The 23853-nt window shown below is 35.4% G+C and overlaps 1 protein-coding gene across 5 annotated transcripts in view; it reads right to left on the reverse strand.

Moving 5' to 3' along the window:
* Positions 1 to 4082: 4082 nt before the first annotated feature.
* Adamts20 (ADAM metallopeptidase with thrombospondin type 1 motif 20) overlaps positions 4083 to 23853 on the reverse strand; it is a 205625-nt gene continuing 185854 nt past the window's right edge. For all 5 annotated transcript variants that reach the window (XM_021243106.2, XM_021243105.2, XM_087200196.1 and 2 more), the window contains 2 exons: positions 12979 to 13083; positions 4083 to 5609 (listed from right to left, as the gene is read on the reverse strand). In XM_021243106.2, coding sequence (XP_021098765.1) covers positions 5520 to 5609; positions 12979 to 13083 — 195 coding nt within the window. In that variant the 3' untranslated portion in view covers positions 4083 to 5519. The remainder of the gene's footprint in view (positions 5610 to 12978; positions 13084 to 23853) is intronic.

Raw genomic sequence — 23853 nt, forward strand, 5'->3', positions numbered from 1 at the left:
GCAGTAATCTTATTTACAAAGTAAATTTCAAACCAAAACTAATTAGAGACAAAGAAGGTCACTACATCCTTGTAAAGGGAACAATCCAAAAGGAAGAGATGACAATGATAAATATATATGCAACAAATACTAATGCCCCTAAGTATATAAAACAAATATTAAGGGACATAAAAAAACAAATAAGCACTAATACAATTGTAGTGGGGAACCTCAATACCCCACTGTCATAAATAGACAGATCATCTAGAAAACAAAATCAACAACAAAATACTAGAGCTGAACCAAGCTTTTGAACAAATGGACTTAATAGGTGTCTACAGAGTGTTCCACCCCACAAAATCAGAATATACATTCTTTTCAGCTGCACACGGGTCATTCTCTAAAATAGACTACATACTAGTTCATAAACATGTTTAAGTAAATGCAAAGGAATTGAAGTTATCCCGTGTATATTATCAGACCATAGTGCAATTAAACTGGAGATCAATAGCATAAGAAACTTCAAAATTCCCACAAACACACAGAAATTGAATAACACCCTCCTGAACAACCAATGGGTCACAGAGGAAATTAAAGAAGAAATTAGACAACTTTTGCAATTAAATGATAATGCCAGTACAACATACAGGAATCTATGGGACACAATGAAAGCAGTTCTATGAGAGAAATTCATAGCACTGAATGCCCACACTAGGAAAACAGAATGAGCTCAAATAAACAATTTAATGCTGAATCTTAAGGTCCTAGAAAAAAAGAGCAAGACAAACCCAAAGCTCATACAAAGGAGGAAATTCTCAGATCTTCTGGACTCAGACTCAGATCTTCAGGAAAGAACAAAAGGAGGAGAAAACAATAGATAAGTATAAAAACATAAAGTATAATTTTATATTACCTTCTTTAAAATACATTTAATCAAAACAAAAATGTATATGAAATGTTTTTGAAATGTGTAACATTTAAGGTTGATTATGATAGGGTAAGGATGTATGCTGAAATCCCTAGCACAAGCATAAATAAATAAATAAATAAATAAATAAATAAATAAATAAGCAAGCGTACATAGCAAAGACTGTAAAATTGAATAAAAATAACCAATTAATTTAAAAGAAGTCAGAAAATTAAAAACAGAGTAGAAAGAATGTATGAGACAAACACCATACAATAAATAAGAAAGTAGATTTAAATCTGACCATATCAGTAATTGAGTCTTCAAGAACAATAGTGTGATGTGTAAGTACCGAATAGTTTCTCTGGTGTGAGAAACTGAAAGTGTAAATAAGGACTAAATGTATAATAGGTAATGTGAAACAGGAAGAAAAGGGGCAAAGGGGAAAGAAGTGGGAGGGCTAGGGGAAAGGATAGAAGGGAATGGGATTAATATGAGAACATGGAAAAATAGGAACAAAATCTTTGTAAATAGGGAGGACTGGAGGGGTTGAAGGGAGGGCTGGGCAAGGGTGAAAAATAAGAACCAAGAGAGACTATGTAAAGGTGCAAATTTCCAATGATGAATGTCATTATATTGTATACCTAAAATGTACCGATGATTAGAATGAATAATTGATAATGCAAAATAGGAAGAAAAGTTCCAAATGGGTATGGGTAGTTGGAGGGGCAGGGGAAAGGAAAGAAGGGAATGGAAAAAATGGAAATAAAGTCTTTGTAAATAGGGAAGGGTGGAGGGGGTGAAGGAAGAACTAGGAATGGTGAAAAAATGAGAACCAAGATGCATTATGTAAAGGTACAATTCCCAATGAGAAATGTAATTGTGTTGTATACCTACAATGTACCAATAAAAGAATTTAATACAAAAAAAAAAGAAAAATAGTGTGGAACTAGATTTTAAAATGAAAAACTGGAACAATCATATATTATTTAAAGAGACACTTTTATATGTAAAGACATATATTGGTTAAAGATAAAAGTATGGAAAAGGATGTATCATGTAAGTATTAACTGAAAAAGCTTGAATAATTATATTAATATTAGGCAATATAAATTTTAAAACAAGAAACATTGTTAGAAATAGAAACATTTCATAATGACAAGAAGGTCAATTCATCAAAAATATATAGAAATCATTAATAGGTATTCATCTAACAATAGTGCTTCTAAATGCATGGGGGAAAAAAGCAAAACAAAAAGGAGGAATAGAGAAAGCCACAGTTACTGTTGAAGGATCTAATATTAGTAATCAATATACAAATTTCTACTATACTTATAAAATATTTGATACTACAATTAGAAAAATATTAATTATCAATTCTATAGCAATTCATACTACAATTAGAAAAATTATCTCAATCAATATTGCAACCAGAAAAAAATCAATAAATACGTAGAAAACATTTGAACAATGTAACAATTAACTTGATGTCATTTACTTTACTAGACAACTATATACAGTTATTGAAAAATATTCTTTTAAAGTAGATGTACCAAGATAGGCCATATATTGGACCATTAAATAAGTCCTAGTATTCATGGGATTATTTCCCTCCCTTCACAAATGCTAATAAGAAATCAAGAGGAAGAGAACTCAAAATATGTAATTGTTTTTTTCAATTAGGAGTTTATTGTGATTTTGATGGAAGCAGAATTGGTGAGATACGGAGGTTTAAGCCACGTTATAATGGTCCAAAGTGTGAATGAAAGGTGAGGATGAATGGACTGTGAGAACAACTGACTCTCCCTGAAAGTTTACAGTGAGAGGAGGGAGAGAGAATATTTATTAAGAGGGGGTGAGGATGAGACAGTTTTTTGTTTTAAAACTGGACAGAGAGGCAAACATGGCTTTTGAAGGAAGAGGGAAAGCAAGTGCTAAGAGATATGAAAGGGAGACAAAACGATCTATGGACAGGGGCAAAAGTCCTGGAGAATTCAGAGAGGAAGGAAATCAAAAGAAGACGTTAAATGATTAGCTGTGGACACGAACAGGGAAATCTTTTCTCCTCAAAGAGAAGAAGGAAAACACAAGATAAAATAGATGCAAGAAGTACTTCATCTGCAATGTTGAGCAAGTATAGAAAACTATTATACAGTACACTACACATTAGTATTTGCAACTAATTTAAGGTACAATATAAAAACATGCCTTTCGACAAAAGATTCTTAAATGTTTTAAATCACGTAAGACTGCTTTATTTTACTTAGATATCTTTCTTTCTTGCTTGCTTTCTTTTTTCTTTCTTTCTTTTTCTCTATTGGGGCAGTGGGGAAGGAGGTAGGAGAGGCAAAAGACTCAGGAAGTTGAAGGTATTAATTTCCAATGGCCTCCTTTCTCTAAAATAGAAACAATGCTATCTATGAAGAAATTGGGGCAAAATGGAGGCAGAAATATTTGAGTAAAGCAATAATATTTTAAAATAGCTGCTATAAGGAAAAAGAAATAATACTAATCTCAAACAAAGAATTTTGATTTTTCTTGTTTTCATTCAGATCATGACTAAAACAAACCAAAAAACCTTCTGTTAAAAAATCCTAAGACAAAAATTGACAAAGACAATGAACAAGCAATCAGGAAAAAATATCCATTTGATATATAGGAAACAATCTCCATCCATTCTAGCAATCCCAAAAACCTAAAAATTCAAACAATGAAATATCACGCTATATCCCATCAGATAAAGAAAAACAAGTTATGTGTCAGTGAAACTGTGAATGAACTAAAATTTTCTTACCTTGTCAATGGTGATTTAAATTTCTAAGGAACTTAAGGATGGATTGATGTAGTATTACAAGGATCTGCTCTTTGCCTTGGGAGAGAATTGTACAATTTCATCTATCTCCACGTGTCCCCTCTATCCCACCCTACAGAAGGAAACATTTTTCTTTGACTGATTGCTTAGGACTCGGTCATGTGAGTTGGCTTGACCAAGTCCTTAGTGGTACTACAAGTTTTTGTTAATCTTTCCACCCATATTTCATTTGTCATGAGAAGGGTGTCCACCAAACAAGAGCTGTTTCCATACCAACTACAACAATTAAATAACTTCTTGGAATTCCTGAAGTGGTTTTAGACTCATAGACCTTTGTAGTGAAGGATTCCTTTTAAACATGTAAGGAAAATGAAAGCAAAGTGCTAATGTATCACACAAATATATTTATTACTTAAATGTTTATAAATTATAAGATTTTAATCACAAATGAAAACAGTTCTGGGAAATATTACACACTTCATATTAATGTTTGTTACTGGTTTAAGGCACATAGTGCAAAATACTTCTTTTCTGATACAGAGATCCCCTAATGTTTATTCAACCACACTGGCACAAAATTGCTTTAGTACCTTATATGATACAATATAACCCTACCAAATGTTGGGGGGCACTCTGTGGGTAAAACTAGTATACTACTATTAACTGGCAAAATCTATTAGTAGATTCTGTTTGTTTGCTTTCAGAGCAAATAGCCATAGATAAAAATATTATTTGTCAACCTATCTTTTAAAATCATAGTATTAAATAATACACAATTAAATTAGCCAATGGGGAAAAAACCTCTTAACATCTATGAACTTCCCTCCGAAGAGTTAATTTTTATACTGATGTCTTTGTTCTGACTTTGAGAACCTCCAATATAAAATAACTTGAATATTTCTAATAAAATCTTTATATATGTAAATATAAATTTATGTTTACCAGAATAAAATCTTCAAAATTTCAAGAATTCTCACTTTTCAGTTTGGTTAATAAAATACAGTACATAATGTTGAGAAAATATATTTTAAAAAGGCTAGCTATATACATATATAATAGTTATAAAGTTTTAATACTGTATAAATATTATAAAAATAATATATTGCTCTTATAAGTACAATAAAATTGGAGGTAGATTTTTAAAAATCAAATTATAGTATATCATGCCTTCTAATACCCACAAAATTTTATATTTAGTATTTAATGCAAGCGTGAATTTTTAATACAAAATTTGTACCACATTTTCAGGACTTTTTTTTTCTCGTTGAAGCACCATAATCCACACTTAAAATTAAAGGAAAAATTAAACAAGGTATCTACACTGTATCAGTAAGTATAATGGCTATGTACTTTTTGATGTAACTATTGATTTCATATTCACATGACAGATTTAATAATGTTTATAGTAGTTTTGAATAAAGTTTTTCTAATTTTTACTTAGTCTATTTTATCAAATAGAATAAACATTTCATTGTATAATAGGATACTGAGCAGACATTTACATGTGCATTTAATGGTACAATATAATTGTGGTCCAGTCTAAGCTGTTGACAGAGACATTGTCTTGGCATAATCCTTCAAACATGCTTGTATTCCCCTATCATAAATTATGTTCTTTTAAAATGTTCCTCATTATGTATCAGTTATGCTTATATTTATGGTTTTCTGTGATTTAAATTCCTAATAAGCACCTTAAAAAGAAAGCTGAGACCCTTTAGATATGGAAGTCTCAGGGAGGGAGAAGTAAAGAACGGAGCACCAGTCATTTGCGTATTCCAGAGAATCCTTTCTCTTTGGGGCATCCTTTCCTCTTCCAAATGGTCATGTTACTTGAATTGGGAGACCAGTAGTCATGTGAGGAACACACTTTCCACAGAACCCTCCACACCTACCATAGACTTTGGTTCCATCCTGAAATAGGAAAGGGCCGAAATACAGGAAAATATTACGCAAGTGTGTATCTCAGTGCACAGAGCAGAAAAAGCAACTGTTTTGAATCATATGGCTGAAATCATTAGTTTGGGTCCTATAACAATTGCATCTGAGGTCAAAGATCATACCATTTCACTGTTAGTTCAAATTGATGGTTATAGGGAAGTTAAAAGGAAATTGGATACTCTGAGATTCATATCAGCATAATTATTATTAAGGCATAATTTTGTAGTCTGCAGAAATAGTGTGAAAGGATCTGAATATGAGAATATTGAGTTTCACTTATAAATAATGTTTATATAAATAGAAGTATAACATTAGTCAATTTATGAAAAGAAAGAAGAATCACAAAACCTTACAGTGAGCAGGGGCTGTTTCTGATGCTGACTTACGGCCAATAATGGCGACAGCACTCATAGCCTACAGATAGAGCCATACTAGCCAAGAAACAATGACTCTAAGGAATGGAAGGAACTTCATTAAGGTATATACACCATGCCAGCAGTAAAATTAAATGGACTCTACTGAAAGAGATGGGGGTGTGGAATGAGGAAGTAAAAATAATTAAAATGTGTTAAGTACATGTACCAACTCCCCACAATGAATAGAATCATTATGTACTATAAACAGGTACCAATAAAAAAATTTAAAATAACTATAAACTATTAAAATAGTTATAAATATATATAGAAATACAATATAATAATTTTAATATAACAAAATAATATTATCTACATTGTTTCCTACACTGTTATTTAACAATGCAATCTACATAAAGATAGCCCAGGAAATATTGGTACAACATAAATAAATAATCCTAATTTTTGAAAACACAGGGAAGGATATTTGTCAAACGGAAAGTGGTCTCAACACTCCCATCACTACATTAAAGCGGTGAGACAAGTAAACCAAAAATTTATCTCCCACTTTGAAAGGCTAAACCCTACAAATATTTAATAATTAAGGTACAGTTGAAACCATTACCTCTTCCTGAAATGTCTATATTAGCTCCACACTTGAGAAGAACAAAGTTTATATGTCCTGACCTTTGTTGTTTCATGATATCTGTAGCCCATGTGTGGAGAGTTGGATGATATCTATACAGATATAGATATAGGCATAGATAGATATAAATACAGACCTATATATGCACATTTATTAAAAAGGAATCTGATTTCTTTTTTTTGTATTAAATTCTTTTATTGGTACATTGTAGGTATACAACACAATTACATTTCTCATTGGGAATTGTACCTTTACCTAATGCATCTTGGTTCTTCATTTTTCCCCATTCCTAGCCCTTCCTTCACGCCCTCCACCCTTCCCTATTTACAAACACTATTTCCATTTTTTCGACTTTTCATCATTTTTCCTTTCCCTTCTTTCCTTTCCCCTGCCCCTCCCACTACCCTTACACATTTGGACCTTTTCTTCCTATTTTGTCTTATTGATTATTCATTCTAATCATTGGTACATTTTAGGTATACAATATAATGACATTCATCATTGGAAATTTGCACCTTTACATAGTCTCTCTTGGTTCTTATTTTACACCCTTGCCCAGCCCTCCCTTCAACCCCTCCATTCCTCCCTATTTACAAAGATTTTGTTCCTATTTTTCCATTTTCTCATATTAATCCCATTCCCTTCTATCCTTTCCCCTAGCCCTCCCACTTCCTTCCCCTTTGCCCCTTTTCTTCCTACTTCACATTACCTATTATATATTTCGTCCTTATTTACACTTTCAGTTTCTCACACCACAGAAACTATTCGGTATTTACACATGTGTGTCTTTTTTATTTCACTTAAGAGTATTGCTTCAATGTGCATCCACTTAGCTATAAATGTCTCTAATTTCTCATTTTTTATGGCTGAGTAGCACTCCATTTCATTAAAAAACCACATTTTCTTTATCCAGTCTCCAGTTGATGGGCATTTGGGCAGTTTCCAAGTTTTAGCTATTACAAACTGTGCTGCTATGAACATGGGTGCACATATATCACTGTGGTATGATTCTTTTAATTCTTTGGGGAAGATCCCCAGCAGGGGAATAGCAGGGTCAAATGGGACTTCCAGTCCTAGTTCTTTGAGGTATCTCCATACTGATTTCCACAGTGCTTGCACCAGTCTACACTCCCACCAGCAGTGGAGCAGGGTTCCTCTTTCCCCACAGCCCCGCCAGCATTTGTTATTGGTTGATTTCATGATAGCAGCCATTCTTTCTGGAGTGAAGTGGAATCTCAGTGTTGTTTTCACTTGCATCTCTCCAATGACCAGTGATGTTGAACATTTTTTCATGTATTTATTTGCTATTTCTACTTCTTTGTGTGAGAAATGTCTGTTCATTTCAGATGCCCATTTTTGGACTGGGTGTTTAAATTTGGGAGGTCTGATCTTTTTAAGTTCTTTATAGATTCGAGATAGTAGACCTTTGTCTGAGGAAGAGCAGGCGAAGATTTTTTTCCCACCTTGTGGGTTGTCTCTTCACACTGCTGGTGGTTTCTCTGGCTGTGCAGAAGCCTTTTAATAAGAAGAGATCCCATTTGTTGATTGTTTGTGCTAGTTCGTGGGCAACTGAGGTTTTGTTCAAAAAATCTTTTCCTACACCGATGTCTTCAAGGGTTCTACCTAAACTCTGTTCCAACTGGTTCAGACTTTCTATTTTAATATTTAGATCTTTAATCCGTTTTGATTTTAGTTTAGTGCCTGGTGAGAGATACAGGTCTAGTTTTAATCTTTGTCAAGTTGAAGCCCAATTTTTCCAGCACCATTTATTAAAGAGGCTATCTTTCCTCCATTGAGGGTGTTTGGCTCCTTTGTCGAAGATGAGATGGCTGAGTGTGTCTGGCGTTGTTTCTGCATCTTCTAATGTCTTCCACTGGTCCTCAAGTCTGTTTCTTTGCCAGTACCATGCTGTTTTTATCACAGTAGCTTTGTAGTAGAGTTGCAGGTTGGGGATTGTGATACCCCCTGCCATGTCTCTGTTACCTAGAATTGCTTTTGCTATTCTGGGTCTCTTCTTGCTCCAAATGAATTTTTGGATTGTTTTCTCGAGGTCTATGAAGTATGCTGCTGGGATCTCAATTGGAATTGCATTAAATCTATATAGCAGTTTTGGAAGTATGGCCATTTTCCCTGTATTAATCCTTTCTACCCAGGAGCAGGGGATGTCTGTGCATTTTCTGATATCATCTTCAATCTCTCTTTTCAGAGTGCCATAGTTTTCAGAGAAGAGGTCTTTGATTTCTTTCATTAGGATGATTCCTAGGTATTTCAGTTATTTGGATGCTATTGTGAAAGGAATTATTTGCCCTATTTCTCTCTCAGTCTGTCATTGGTGTAGAGGAAAGCTATTGATTTTTGTGTGTTGACCTTGTAACCAGTTACTTGACTGAATTTGGTTATTAAGTCTAGAAGACTTTTGGTGGAGTTCTTGGGGTCTTCTCTATAGAGTATCATGTCATCTGCAAATAATGACAATTTGACTTCTTCATTACCTATCTTTATTCCTTTTATTTCTTTCTCTTGTCTAATTGCTGTGGCTAATGTTTCCAGAAGTATGTTGAACAAGAGTGGTGACTGTGGACATCCTTGTCTTGTTCCTGATTTTAGTGTGAAGGATTTCAGTATTTGACCATTTAGTATGATATTGGCTGTTGGATTTTCATAGATGGCTTTTATCAGTTTGAGGTAGAGACAATCTATTCCAATTTTTTGTAGGGTTTTTATCATAAATGCATGTTGGATTTTGTCAAATGCTTTTTCTGCATCTATGGAGGTAATCATGTGTTTTTTGTCCTTGGCTCTATTGATATAGTATATTACATTAATTGATTTTCATATATTGAACCATCCCTGCATCCCTGGGATGAATCCCACTTGATCAGGGTGTATGATCTTCTTGATGATCTTCTGCATTCTGTTTGCCAGTATCTCATTAAGGATTTTTGAATCTATGTTCATTAGTGAGATGGGCCTATAGTTCTCTTTTTCAGTTGGGTCTTTCTCTGCTTTGGGGATCAAGGTGATGATTGCTTCCAAGAATGGATTTGGGAGTATTGCTTCCCTTTCAATTTCACTGAAGAGTTTAAAGAGTAGTGGCAGCAGTTCCTCTCTAAATGTCTTGTAGAATTCAGCAGTGAAGCCATCAGGGCCTGGGCATTTCTTAGTTGAGAAATTTTTAATTACATTTTCAATTTCATTGGTTGATATTGGGTTGTTCAGAATTTTTAGGTCTTCTTCATTCTACTTTGGTAATTCATATGTATCTAGGAATCTGTCCATTTCTTCTGCGTTGTCCATCTTATTGGCGTATAGGTTCTGGAAGTAGGTATTGATGATCCTCTGGATTTCTGCTGGGTCTGTTGTAATTTCACCCTTTTCATTCCTAATTGCATGGATTTGGGCCTTTTCTTTCCTTTTTCTGGCAAGGTTGGCTAAGGGTTTGTCAATTTTGTTGATTCTTTTGAAGAACCGACTCTTGGCTTCATTGATTTTTTTGTATCATTCTCTTAGTCTCCATTGCATTGATTTCTCCTCTGATCTTTATAATTTCCTCCCTTGTATGAGCTTTGGGGTTGTTCTGCTCTTCTTTTTCTAGAAGCTTGAGGTTCAGCATCAGGTTGTTTAACTGGGCTCGTTCTCTTTTCCTAATATGTGTATTCACTTCTATGAATTTCCCTCGTAAGACTGCTTTCATTGTGTCCCATAGATTCCAATATGTTGTATTGTCATTGTCATTTAATTGAAGGAACTGCCTGATTTCTTCTTTAATTTCCTCTGTGACCCATTGGTTATTCAGAAGTGTGTTGTTCAATTTGCACATTTATGAAATTTTTTGAGTTTCTTTTGCTATGGATCTCCAATTTCATTGCACTATGGTCTGATAATATACAGGGGATAATGTTAATTCCTTTGCACTTACTTAAACATGTTCTATGTGTGAGTATGTGGTCTATTTTTGAGAATGATCCATGTGCAGCTGAGAAGAATGTGCATTCTGATTTTGTGGGGTGAAATACTCTGTAAACATCTGTTAAGTTCATTTGTTCAAGAGTTTGATTGAGTTCTAGTATTTCTTCAGTTATTTTTTGTCTAGTTGATCTATCTATTTGTGAGAGTGGGGTGTTGAGGTCCCCCACTACAATTGTATTAGTGCATATATGACTTTTCATGTCCATTAGTATTTGTTTTATATAGTTGGGTGCACTAGTGTCTGGTGCATAGATATTTATGATTGTCATCTCTTCCTCTTGGATTTTCCCTTTACAAGGATGTAGTGTCCTTCTTCATCTCTCTTAATCAATGTTGGTTTGAAATCTACTTGATCTGCAAAGAGGATAGCTACTCCTGCTTTTTTTCAGGTCCCTGTCACATGCAGTATTGTTTTCCACCCCTTAACTTTCAGTCTATGAGTTTCCTTTTGAATTAAGTGTGTTTCTTGTATGCAGCATATTGTTGGATTTTGCTTCTTGACCCATTCTGCCTGTCTGTTTCTTTTGATTGGTGAATTGAGACCATTAACATTGATGGCTATAACTGAAATGTATTGACTTGTCATTGCCATGACTTTTTCTTTTTGTTGGGTTCTCCCCCTTTACATTTAATTTCTTGTCATGCCAGATGGGTTCATTCTGCTTTGCTTCCTGGGGTTGTGATCCTCAGTGTCTGTTCCTAGGCTATTGTATAAAATTCTTTGGAGTGCTGGTTTGGTATTCACGAAGTTCCTAAGGTGCTCTTTGTCATGAAAGTATCTTATTTCTCCACCCATTTTGAAAGATAGTTTTGCAGGGTACATCAATCTGGGTTGGAGGCTGTTTTCTTTTAGGGCTTGGAATATGTCACTCCAAGCTCTTCTTGCCTTGATGGTTTGTGTTGAGAAGTCTGCTGTGATTCTGATGGGCTTTCCTTTGTATGTGATTTGTTTCTTTTCTCTGACTGCTTGGAGAACTTTGTTCTTCTGTTGTGTTTCTGGAATCTTAACAATTACATGCCTATGTGTAGATTTTTTTTTGATCAAGGCTATTTGGAGTCCTATATGCCTCACTTATCTGTATGTCAAGCTCTTTTCCCCTGCTTGGGAAGTTTTCTGCCATTATTTCTGTGAAGAGATTTTTTATGTCATCTCCACTCTCTCCTGTTTCTTCATTGAGCCTAATCAGTCTTATGTTATTCTTCTTTACATCATCTAGCAGCTGCTGGATTGATTTCTCATGTTCCCTTATAATTTTGAAGCAATTTTTCTTCTCCTGGTCACTAATTGCAATCTTATCTTCTATATCTGAAATTCTGTCCTCACACTGGCTCATTCTGCTGTGTAGACTTTCAATGGAGTTTTTCATGTCCTGGAAATCTATTTGCATGTGTTTTATGGATTCCATTTGTTTCTTATGTTGGGGTTCCATCATGTTCCTGTGCTCCTCTCTAGATTTATTAATCATGTCTTGCACTAAGGGCACAATTTCTCCTGTTATCTGAGAAATTATTTCTGATTTCATTTTTTCCAGATTCCCTTTTGTTGCCAGTTCAGTGGGTCCAGGTGGTTGAGTATCAGAGTGTTCCATCTCATTTCCCTTTGAGGTTGCTGTAGGTGATCTGGAAGTCTGGTTTTGAGACTTATTTATGTGTTTTCTCATTTTGACTGGGGCGGGGGCCTGTTAGCGCCTGCACAGATTACCTCCTCTGAGGTGCGTGAGGTGGGACAGGGGCCGGGAGCAGTGGTAGGGATGGTGATCCAAAATCCCTTTCCTGTGACCTGGTAGCAGTCAGAGGGATGATGGCCAGAAAACCCCTTCCTCTGGACCAGGAGCAGTGGGATGGTTGCTCAGAAGCCCCTCCCTCTGGGCCGGGAGCGGTGGGAGGGATGGTGGCCCAGAAGCCCCTTCCTCTGGGCCGGGAGCAGCAGGAAAGAAGGTGGCCCAAAAGCCCTTTACTCTGGGCTGGGAGCAGTGAGAGGGATGGTGACCAGGAAGCCCCTTCTTCTGGACCAGGAGCAGTGGGACTCAGTACCTTGGTCTGGTGGTCTGGTGTTCTCTGCGCCTTGGTAATGTGGAATCAGGTGGCTGCCTGTCTGCAATGGGGTGATTTGGTGTCTTCTGCATGACTCAGGACCTCGGTAGGGCATGCACAGACCTGCCTGTCTGCAGCGGGCTGATTCAGAGTGCTCCGTGGGACCGAATCTGATTTCTTTTCACAAAATGATGTTGCATGCTGTTGTGTGATATATGCATCATATGCAATAATTCTGCAGTCACTAACTCCGTGTAATTTAAATTTGAAGTAGAGGACCTTTAAAGCTACTTCATAACACAGCCACCCTTCACCTGGCTCTTTGTTCAGCAAGACTTACCTGAGATCTGTGTATTGTGACGGAGACATACCTCCCTTGAGCAAGCCATTTTGCTGTGCTGGATATCTTCATTCCAGTTCCTGCCAAATTAATGCTGAACTGTCCCTGGATTGTAAACACAAAGCAAAAAGCGATGTATTCCTAAAATATTTAAGAGTACTCTTGGCTGGAAGCATCAAATAACTCAAATTACTTTGCAAGGGTCTTTTATAAAATAAAAGAAAGAACACTCATACAACCTTACTGTAAAGAAGAAAAATCAGTTCAGGATTTTAAAAACTGGTTATGAATAAATCTTCTCAATTACAAGTGAGAATCGAATTAATACCACATGTTATTTCTGCTGGAGGAATTCTGTCTAACCCCAGAACTCTGCAACTTGACAGCTAGAGATAATGGTTCTGTAGCGATTGCCAAGTCCTGACAGAGAGGGATTCAGAGAGACAAACACTGCCAGACTAACCTTTCTCCTGTTTCAACTTTTTACTCTGATCACAAACTTTTGTGATATTACACTTACCTAACATATATTCTGAATCTTCTATTCTTGTTCTATTCCCTTTTGTGGTAAAATTATTACTTCTTTCACTAGTAAATATGTCATTTTCATCCTATTATACCCTTTTTAAACATCCAGAAGTGGAGCTGTGATGCCTCATGATTTATACACATTGTGTGACGTGGGCACCTTGGCAGTTTTATGAACAAATTCTTTTCACATACAAGACTAGTTTTATGTCGACATATGTAATACTACCTCTGTTAATAATTGAATTTTATGTATCTGTTGATTGAGAAAATGAATACCATTACAGTACAGACTTATATACCAAAAAGTAGAATTACTTTCTGCTAATTTAGCCTACTGACAATGTTCATAAAGCATGAAAGTTTAGAGCAATGTAAAGGCATTCTTAGACACATTGTAATATTCCTATGGCCCAAGACTCTTACAAACCTTGAGCAAGACTCTGACAAAACATTGAGATTTATATTATGTGACTGACAATATTATCCTGTCATGAAGGTTAAGGCTAAATAAACATTAAATATATTTGTGATATGAATTATTATTGTTTAAAATAATCAAATATCAATTTAGCTTATTAACTTTAATTTCTTATATCTAAAACAAATTATGTATTATCTAAAAACAAAAATTCAAATACATTTATAAAACAATGACAATACAGAATTCTTCATAGCAAAAATGATTTTATATAACTTCCAAATACTTGCAACATCATTTAGTTCTGAAATTTAGAATATGACCTGTATGTTTGCTTCACTGCTCTATTCCCAGAATAGGGCCTAATACTCAAGAAGTGTCTCTGAATGAATAAATTAAGTGCAGCACTATGCATATTAAATAGAACCACTATAAAAGTAAGTGCATGAACACACAATAAGACCCTTTATACCCCATAATGGTGAATGGCACTACCACTAAACACACTAGCATTTTATATTGGTAAGTGGTTGAATGAGAGAACTAATTCCTTGCAAATTTTACAACTATTTGATAATTAATCTGATACAGTTCTTGTACTGCATACCTTCATATCATATTCCATCAGAGGTAAGTTTCTCACCAAATAAACTTCCTAAAAAATGGAGATAGATTCTACGATACTCATTCTCTGTAAGCAGATACTCACTGAGTATCTAGGTTGTGCCATTTTGTTTTTACCACCTAATAGTACTGTCATGCCATTCATCCATTCATTCTCCACCTCCACCCTAAATGTAACTTGGAAGCATCTACACATGTTCTCAGGAGACACTGAGGAGAGAATCCAACTAACTTCCCAGAGGCTCTGGTGTCATTAACACAATCAGCAGGGTCCAGAAATACCTATGACTCCATTCCCCTGCACTACTTTTTATAAGCTTTACTTCTGTCCTTAGTCCTCATTTAAAAAGCTACATAATAAAATCTCCAAAACTGATGAAGTAATTAGTCTGAAATTTGGAAAGATTTTGACAGGGGTGAAAAATACATTAACATTTATTTGTTCAAAATTTAATTGAGTGGCAAAGTATCAAATCCTATGGAAGTTCAAAAGTCAGGTTTCATTTTGAATCTGGTGTGTGAAATAGCCTGTGTACATAAATACATGTAATGCAAGGAAGAGAAATGTGAGTGCTATATGGAAGGGACTAGTACATTCCTATCCAACATCCAAAGTAATAAATGAGTGAATACATGTATTAATTAATTAGTTTACTTACCATACTTCATTGAAAATTAAAATGTAAACCACCATAAAAGCCAGTCTTTAACTTGAAGAAATTAGTTCACTATGGGAGCTGACAATAAATATCTATAATATTAAAAAGACTTTATTGTGTATATTAAGATATAAAATGGTGCTAGATGGTACAGATATATAATAAAAAGTTTTTGAAGTGATATACAAAAATTTATTGCCAAGACCAATTCAAGGAGCTTTTTCTTTGTTTTCTTCAGGAAGTTTTGTAGCTTCTGGTCTTACTTTAAGGTTACTTGTATCCATTTTGAATTGATTGTTGATTATGGTATAAGATAAAGGTCTGATTTCATTCATTTTTATGTGAAAATCCAGATTTTAACATCATTTATCGAAGAAAGTGTTCCTTTTCCATTGTGTTTTCTTGGTGTTCTTGTGAAAAATTAGTTAAAGTAGCCCAGCAACAAGGATCAGAGCCACCCCCAGTACAAAGAAAGTGAACCTTCTGGGCCACCATACCACCATCCCCAGTGCCCAGGTGAGCCACACCTGTGCCAGCAGCACACCTAACCCAACCCCCTGCTGAAATGAGAAGACATGTAAACAAGTCTCAAAACCAGACTTCCAGATCACCCAAAGCAACCCTAAAGGAAAATGAGATGGAACAATCTGATACTCGACCACCTGGACTCCCTGAACTGGCAACAAAAGAGGACTGGGAAAAAATGAAATCAGAAATAATTTCTCAGATAACAGCAGAGATTGTGCTCATGGTGTAAGACATGATTAATAAATCTAGAGAGGACACAGATAAAAAAATAGAAGAGTGGAGGAACAGGATGGAATCCCAACGTAGGAAACAAATGGAATCCATAAAACAGATCCAAAAAGATTTCCAGGATATTAAAAATGCCACTGAAGAAGAAAGAGCCAATATGAGGATAGAATTTCAGATATAGAAGATAAGATTGCAATTAGTGACCAGGAAAAGAAAAATTTCTTTAAAATAGTAAGGGACCACAACACATCAATCCAGCAGTTGCTAGACAATGCAAAGAAGAATAACAGAACACTGATCTGAGTCAATGAAGAAACAGGAGAGACTGCAAATGATATAAAAAAAACCTGTTCACAGAAGTGATGGCAGAAAACCTTCCAAGAAGGGTTAAAGAACTTGACATACAGAGAAGTGAGGCATATAGGACTCCAAATAGCCTTGATCAAAAAAATCTACACAAAGGTATATAATAGTTAAGATTCCAGAAACTCAACAGAAGAACAAAATACTGCAAGCAGTTACAGAAAAGAAACAAATCACATATAAAGGAAAGCCCATGAGAATCACAACAGACCTCAGTTCAAACTCTCAAGGCAAGAAGAGCTTAAAGTGATGTATTCCAAGCCCTAAAGGAAAACACCCTCCAACCCAGATTGATGTACCCTGCAAAGCTATCTTTCAAAATTGATGGAGAAATAAGATACTTTCATGACAAAGAGCACCATAGGAACTTCATGAATAGCAAACAAGCACTCCAAAAACTTTTGGACAAAATCCTAGGAAAAGGCAATGAGGATCACAACCCCAAGAAACACAGCAGAATGAATCCATCAGGCACGAAAAGAATTTAAATGTAAAGGGGGAGAACCCAACAACAAAAAAAAGTCATGACAAGGATAAGTCAATACGTATCAGTTATAACCATCAATGTTAATGGTCTCAATTCACCAATCAAAAGAAATAGACTGGAAGAATGGGTCAAGAAGCAGGATCCAAAAATATGCTGAATCTAAGAAGCACACTTAATTCAAAAGGAAACTCATAGACTGAAAGTTAAGGGGTGGAAAACAATACTGCATGCGACAGGAACCAAAAAAAAGCAGGAGTAGCTATCCACTTTGCAGATCAAGTAGATTTCAAACCAACATTGATTAAGAGAGACATAGAAGGAAACTACATCCTTATAAAAGGAACAATTTGAGAGGAAGAGATGACAATCATAAACATATATGCACCAAACAATACTGCGCCCAACTATATAAAACAAATACTAAAAGACATGAAAAATCAAATCAGCACTAATACAATAGTCGTGCGGGATGTCAATACCCACTGTCACAAATACATAGTTCAACTAGACAAAAAATAAGGAACAAAATACTAGAACTCAATCAAACTATTGAACAAATGAACTTAACAGATGTTTACAGTGTTCCACCTCACAAAATCAGAATACACATTCTTTTCAGCTCCACATGGGTTGTTCTTCAAAATAGGCCACATACTTGATCATAGAACATGTTTAAGTAAGTGCAAAGGAATTGAAGTTATCCCGTGTATATTATCAGACCATAGTGCAATGAAATTGGAGATCCATAGCAAAAGAAACTGGAAAAATTTCATAAACACGTGCAAATTGAACAACACACTTCTGAATAACCAATAGGTCACAGAGAAAATTAAAAAGAAATCAGACAGTTCCTACAATTAAATGACAGTGACAATACAACATATCAGAATCTATGGGACACAATGAAAGCAGTCTTATGAGGGAAAATCATAGCAGTGAATACGCATATTAGGAAAACAGAACGAGCCCAATTAAACAATCTGATGCTGAACCTCAAGCTTCTAGAAAAAGAAGAGCAGGACCACCCCAAAGCTCATACAAGGGAGGAAATTATAAAGATCAGAGGAGAAATCAATGCAATGGAGACTAAGAGAATGATACAAAAAATCAATGAAGCCAAGAGTTGGTTCTTTGAAAGAATCAACAAAATTGACAAACCCTTAGCCAATCTTCTCAGAAAAAGGAAAGAAAATGCCCAAATCCATGCAATTAGGAATGAAAAGGGTGAAATTACAACAGACCTAGCAGAAATCCAGAGGATCATCAATACCTACTTCCAGAACCTATACGCCAATAAGGTGGAAAACACAGAAGATATGGACAGATTCCTAGATAAGAATGAATTACCAAAGTTGAATGAAGAAGACCTAAAAATTCCAGACCACCCAATATCAACCAATGAAATTGAAAACATAATTAAAAACTTAACAACTAAGAAAAGTCCAGGTCCTGATGGCTTCATTGCTGAATTCTTCAAGACATTTAGAGAGGGACTACTGCCACTACTGTTTAAACTCTTCAATGAAATTGAAAGGGAAGCAATACTCCCAAATTCATTCCTGGAAGCAAGCATCACCTTGATCCCCAAAGCAGAGAAAGACCCAACTGAAAAAGAGAACTATAGGCCCATCTCACTAATGAACATAGATGCAAAAATCCTTAATAAGTTACTGGCAAATAGAATGCAGAAGATCATCAAGAAGATGATACACCCTCACCAAGTGGGATTCATCCCAGGGATGCAGGAATGGTTCAACATATGTAAATCAATCAATGTATAACACTATATTAACAGAGCAAAGGCAAAAACCATATGATCATCTCAAGAGATGCAGAAAAAGCATTTGACAAAAATCCAACATGCGTTTATGATAAAAACCCTACCAAAAACTGGAATAGATGGTCTCTACCTCAATCTGATAGAAGTCATCTATGAAAAACCAACAGCAAATATCATACTAAATGGTCAAAAATTGAAATCCTTCACAGTAAAATCAGAACCAAGACAAGGATGTCCACTATCACCACTCTTGTTCAATATAGTTTTGGAAACATTAGCCACAACAATTAGACAAGAGAAAGTAATAAAAGGAATAAAGATAGGAAATGAAGTTAAATTGTCATTATTTGCAGATGACATGATAGTCTATAAAGAAGACCTCAAGAACTCCACCAAAAGTCTTCTAGACTGAATAACCAAATTCAGTAGAGTAGCTGGATGCAAGGTCAACACACAAAAATCAAGAGCTTTCCTCTACACAAATGACAGACTCACTGAGAGAGAAATAAGCCGGAGAATTCCTTTCACAATAGCATCCAAAAACCTGAAATATCTAGGAATCAACCTAAGGAAAGAAATCAAAGACCTCTTCTCTGAAAACTATAGCACTCTGATGAGAGAGATTGAAGATGATATCAGAAAATGGAAAGACATCCTCTGCTCCTGGGTAGGAAGGATCAACATAGTGAAAATGCCCATACTTCCAAAACTGCTAAACAGATTCAGTGCAATCCCAATCGACATTCCAACAGCATATATCCCAGAACTTGAGAAAACAATCCAAAAATTCATTTGGAACAAGAAGAGACGCAGAATAGCAAAAGCAATTCTAGGTAACAGAAACATGGCAGGGGGTATCACAACCCCCAACTTGAAACTCTACTGCAAAGTTACTGTGATAAAAACAGCATGGTACTGGCAAAGAAACAGACCGGAGAACCAATAGAACAGATTAGAAGATGCAGAAACAACGCCAGACACACTCAGCCACCTCATTTTTGACAAAGGAGCCAAGCATCCTCACTGAAGGAAAAATAGCCTCTTTAAAAAATAGTGTTGGAAAAATTGAGTTTCAGCTTGCTAAAGATTAAAACTCGGTATCTCTCTCACCATGCACTCAACTAAAATTGAAATGGATTGAAGATCTAAATATTAAAACAGAAATGCTGAACCAGCTGAAACAGAGGTTAGGTAGAACTCTTGAAGACATTGGTGTAGGAAAAGATTTTATGAACAAAACCTCAGTTGCCCCTGAACTAGCACAATCAACAAATGAGATCTCTTCTTTTTAAAAAGCTTCTGTGGGCCGGGGATTTAGCTCAGTGGTTCCATTGCCTGCTTTGCAATCTCTAGATCCTGAGTTTGATCCCCAGTACAAAAAAAAAAAGCTTCTGTAGAGCAAGAGAAACCACCAACAGTGTGAAGAGACAACCCACAGTGTGGGAAAAAATTTTCACCTGCTGTTCCTCAGACAAAGGTCTACTATCTAGAATCTATAAAGAACTTAAAAAAAAAATCAGACCTCCTGAATTTAAAGATCCAATCCGAAAATGGGCATCTGAAATGAACACACATTTCTCAGACAAAGAAGTATATATAGCAAACAACCACAAAAAAAATGTTTAACATCACTGGTCCTTCAAGAGATGCAAATGAAAACAATGCTGAGAGATTCCACCTCACCCCAGAAAGAATGGCTGCTATCATGAAATCAACCAATAACAATTGTGGGCAGCTCTGTGGGGAAAGAGGAACAACTACTCCATGTCTGGTGGGAGTGTAGACTGGTGCAATCACTGTGGAAATCAGTATGGAGATACCTCAAAGAACTAGGAGTGGAAGTCCCATTTGACCTAGCTATTCCCCTGCTGGGTATCTTTCCCAAAGAATTAAAAGAATCATACCCCATTGATGTATGTGCACCCATGTTCATAGCAGCACAATTTGTAATAGCTAAAACTTGGATGCAGCCCAAATGCCCATCAACTGGAGACTGGATAAAGAAAGTGTGTTGTTGTTTTTTCTATAAAATGGAGTACTACTCAGCCATAAAGTATGAGGAATTAGAGATATTTATAGCTATATGGATGCACATTGAGGTGATACTCTTAAGTGACACACGTGTAAATACTGAATAGTTTCTCAAGTCAAAGAAACTGAAAGTGTAAATAAGGACTAAGAGGTATAATAGATAATGAGAAATAGGAAGTAAAGGCGTAAAGGGGAAGTGAGAGGGGTATGGGAAAGGAAAGAAGGGAATGGAATTAACGAAAAAATAATGAAATGAAAAATGGAAACAAAGTCTTTGTAAATAGGGAGGGATGGATGGGTCAACAGGAGGGCAGGAAATGGGGAAAAATAAGAACCAAGAGAGATTATGTAAAGGTACACATTTTCAATGATGACTGTCGTTATGTTGTATACCTAAAATGTACCAATAAAATTAATTTTTAAAAAATTAAAGTATATTTTGGATTTTTTTCTTCTCGTTGTGCTCTCTATTCTGTCAGATATAGATATAGATATAGATATAGATATAGATATAGATATAGATACAGGTATAGATTATGTTAGTACCATACTGTTTTGATTACTGTTTATTTAACACAATTTTTTAAATCAAGAAATGTGGTTCCTCCAGCTTTGTTTTTCCTTCTCAGAGTAATTTTGGCTATTCTTTTGTTTGTTTGTTTGTTTTTTGTCTGAGACAGAGTGTCACTATGTTGTTCAGGCTGGTCTTGAACTCACTACGTAGCCTAGGCTGGCCTCAAACTCACATCGATCCTCCTATTTCAGCCTCCTGAATGCTGGCATTTCAGGTGTGTACCACTACACCTGGCAAATTTTGGCTATTTTGAGTGTTTTGTATTTCCATACAAATTTTAGAATACCTTTTTCTGTGAAGCATGTCACTGGGATTTTTGATAGAGATTGTGTTCAATCTGTATATTTCTTTGAGTATCATAGACATTATAACAATATTATTTCTTTTATTCCATATGCATAGGAAATCTCTTCATTTTTGTCTCATTAATTTCTTTCATCAATTTCTCATAGGTTTTATTGTAAAGATTTTCCCTGCACTTAGTTAAATTTATTCCTTTGTTTTGAGGATTTTAGAAACTCTATTTTAGATAGGATTTTTAAATTTGTTTTTAGTTAGGTCAGTTATTTGTGTATAAAAATACCACCGAATTTTGCACATTGATTTGCATCCTGTAACTTTGCTGAAATCACTCATTAGTTCCAACTCTGTGTGTGCACATGTGTGTGTGTGTGTGTGTGTGTGTAAAATCTTTGAGGTTTTTTTCTTACATAAGATCATGTCACCTGTTAAGTAGAGATAATTTTACTTCTTCCTTTCCCATTTGGATCCCTTTTATTTTTAATTTTATTTTATTTTATCATTATGTTTTATTGCTCTTGCTAATATTGTTGATAATAGGGTGAATATTCTTGCCTTGTCTTGGATCTTATTGGAAAAAGCTTTCAGTTTTTTCCAAATTGACAATGTTAACTTAGTTTTTCATAAATGACCTTTATTATGTTGAGGACCTTTTCTTGTATACCCAAACTATTGAGAATTTTTAAAAAGAAATGGTGTTGAACTTTGTGAAAATCTTTTTTCACATCTGTTGAGATGGCCATATGGTTTTAATCTTTCATCCTGTTAATGTGATATATCATGTGATGATCTGTACATATTAATCCAGATTTTCATGACAGGGATAAATCCCACTTGGTCATGAAGTATAAACTTTTTAATGTGTTGTTGGACTTAGTTTGCTAATATTTTGCTAGAGACTCCTGCAGTAAATCTCTAGTCCCCACTTGCTCAGTATGTGATGCAACATTGAAGAAAAAAATACACTAAAAACAGAACTGAGAGCAAGAGAGAGGACTGGGATGGCCAATTTGGATCTCTAGCGAAAGACCCTGGTCAGTCATATCCACTGACTTTTATTGTTCATCATTTGGGGTAGAGATGAGATACATACACAGATTGTGATACTTGCCGTTACTATGGAAACTAACGCGGGCAAGGCTTTAAAGAGAAGAGGCAAAGCATTTTCAAATTAGAAGCAAGATAGACAAAATATATTTGTAATTAGAACATTCTCCTTCTAGCTATTTTTTGTGGTTGTTGTTGCTTGTTTGTTTGTTTTCTTGGTACCAGCGATCAAACTCAGGACCTTGCATTTGCGAGGCAGGCATGGCACCACTGAACTAAATCCCTGGCCCTGTCCTTCTAGCTATGAAGGCACTAATTGTGGGAATGGAATTTGGGTGCAAATTACTCTGATCTCAGCTACACATGTTATCTCATGTTAGCTCCACAGCTTCATAGGCCATTACTTTGGTCTCAGCTGTGGCCCCTAGTGGGGAGGTCATGTTGACCTGCGCACTACAGCAGTGCTCATGAAAACTTTCTGTGAGTCACATAGCTTCAGTCAGACTCGCTTCTTAAATTAAGCCAATCGAGGGATTTAACTCTTTATAGCCTGTGTTGCTTACAGCATCCTTTGGACATAATCAATTTTGCGGCTTCCTAAAATATTTTATTGAGCTTTTTTGTGTCACTGTTCTTCAGAGGTATCAACTAGCAGTTTTCTTTTTTGTGTGTGATGTCTTTGGCTTAAGTATCAAAGTAAATGCTGGCTTAATAAAAATCTCCTCCTAATAAGATCAAGCCTCTGCATTATGAGGACTGAACACAGGGTCTTTATGTTAAATTACATTCCCAGCCCTTTTTATTTTTTACTTTCAGTCAAGATCTCACTAAATACTAAGTTGCCTAGGCTGGGCTAAAGCTCATGAACCTTCTGCACCAACCTCCCAGACTGTTGGGATTACAGGCGTGTACCACCATACCCAGCTCTGTTAATTCTTCTCTCAATCTGAGTTAGAATTCAGCTGTGAAGGCATCTGATCCTGGGTCTTTCTTTGTTGGAGTGTTTTAAAGTACTTTTTTAGCCTCTTTATTTGTTACTAATGTGTTCAGGCTTTCTATTTCTTCCTGATTTTATTGTGGTAGGTTGCATTTTTCTAGGAATGTGTCTATTTCCCATAGTTTATCCAATTCGATGGTATGGAATTATTCATTATACTCTCTCATGATTCTTTGACTTCTGTTGTAATTTCTTCACTTTAATTTTTTTGTCCCAAGTCTTCACTCTTTTTCTATCTCAATAAGTTTCATTTTGTTTTTCAAAATAACAGCTTTTAGTATTTATTGATTCTTTTATGGATTTTCTAT

The sequence above is a fragment of the Heterocephalus glaber genome, unplaced genomic scaffold, assembly GCF_053883595.1.
Source record: "Heterocephalus glaber isolate CG9 unplaced genomic scaffold, H.glaber_assembly_v1.0 deba00001733, whole genome shotgun sequence".
NCBI classification, from domain to species: Eukaryota; Metazoa; Chordata; class Mammalia; order Rodentia; family Bathyergidae; genus Heterocephalus; species Heterocephalus glaber.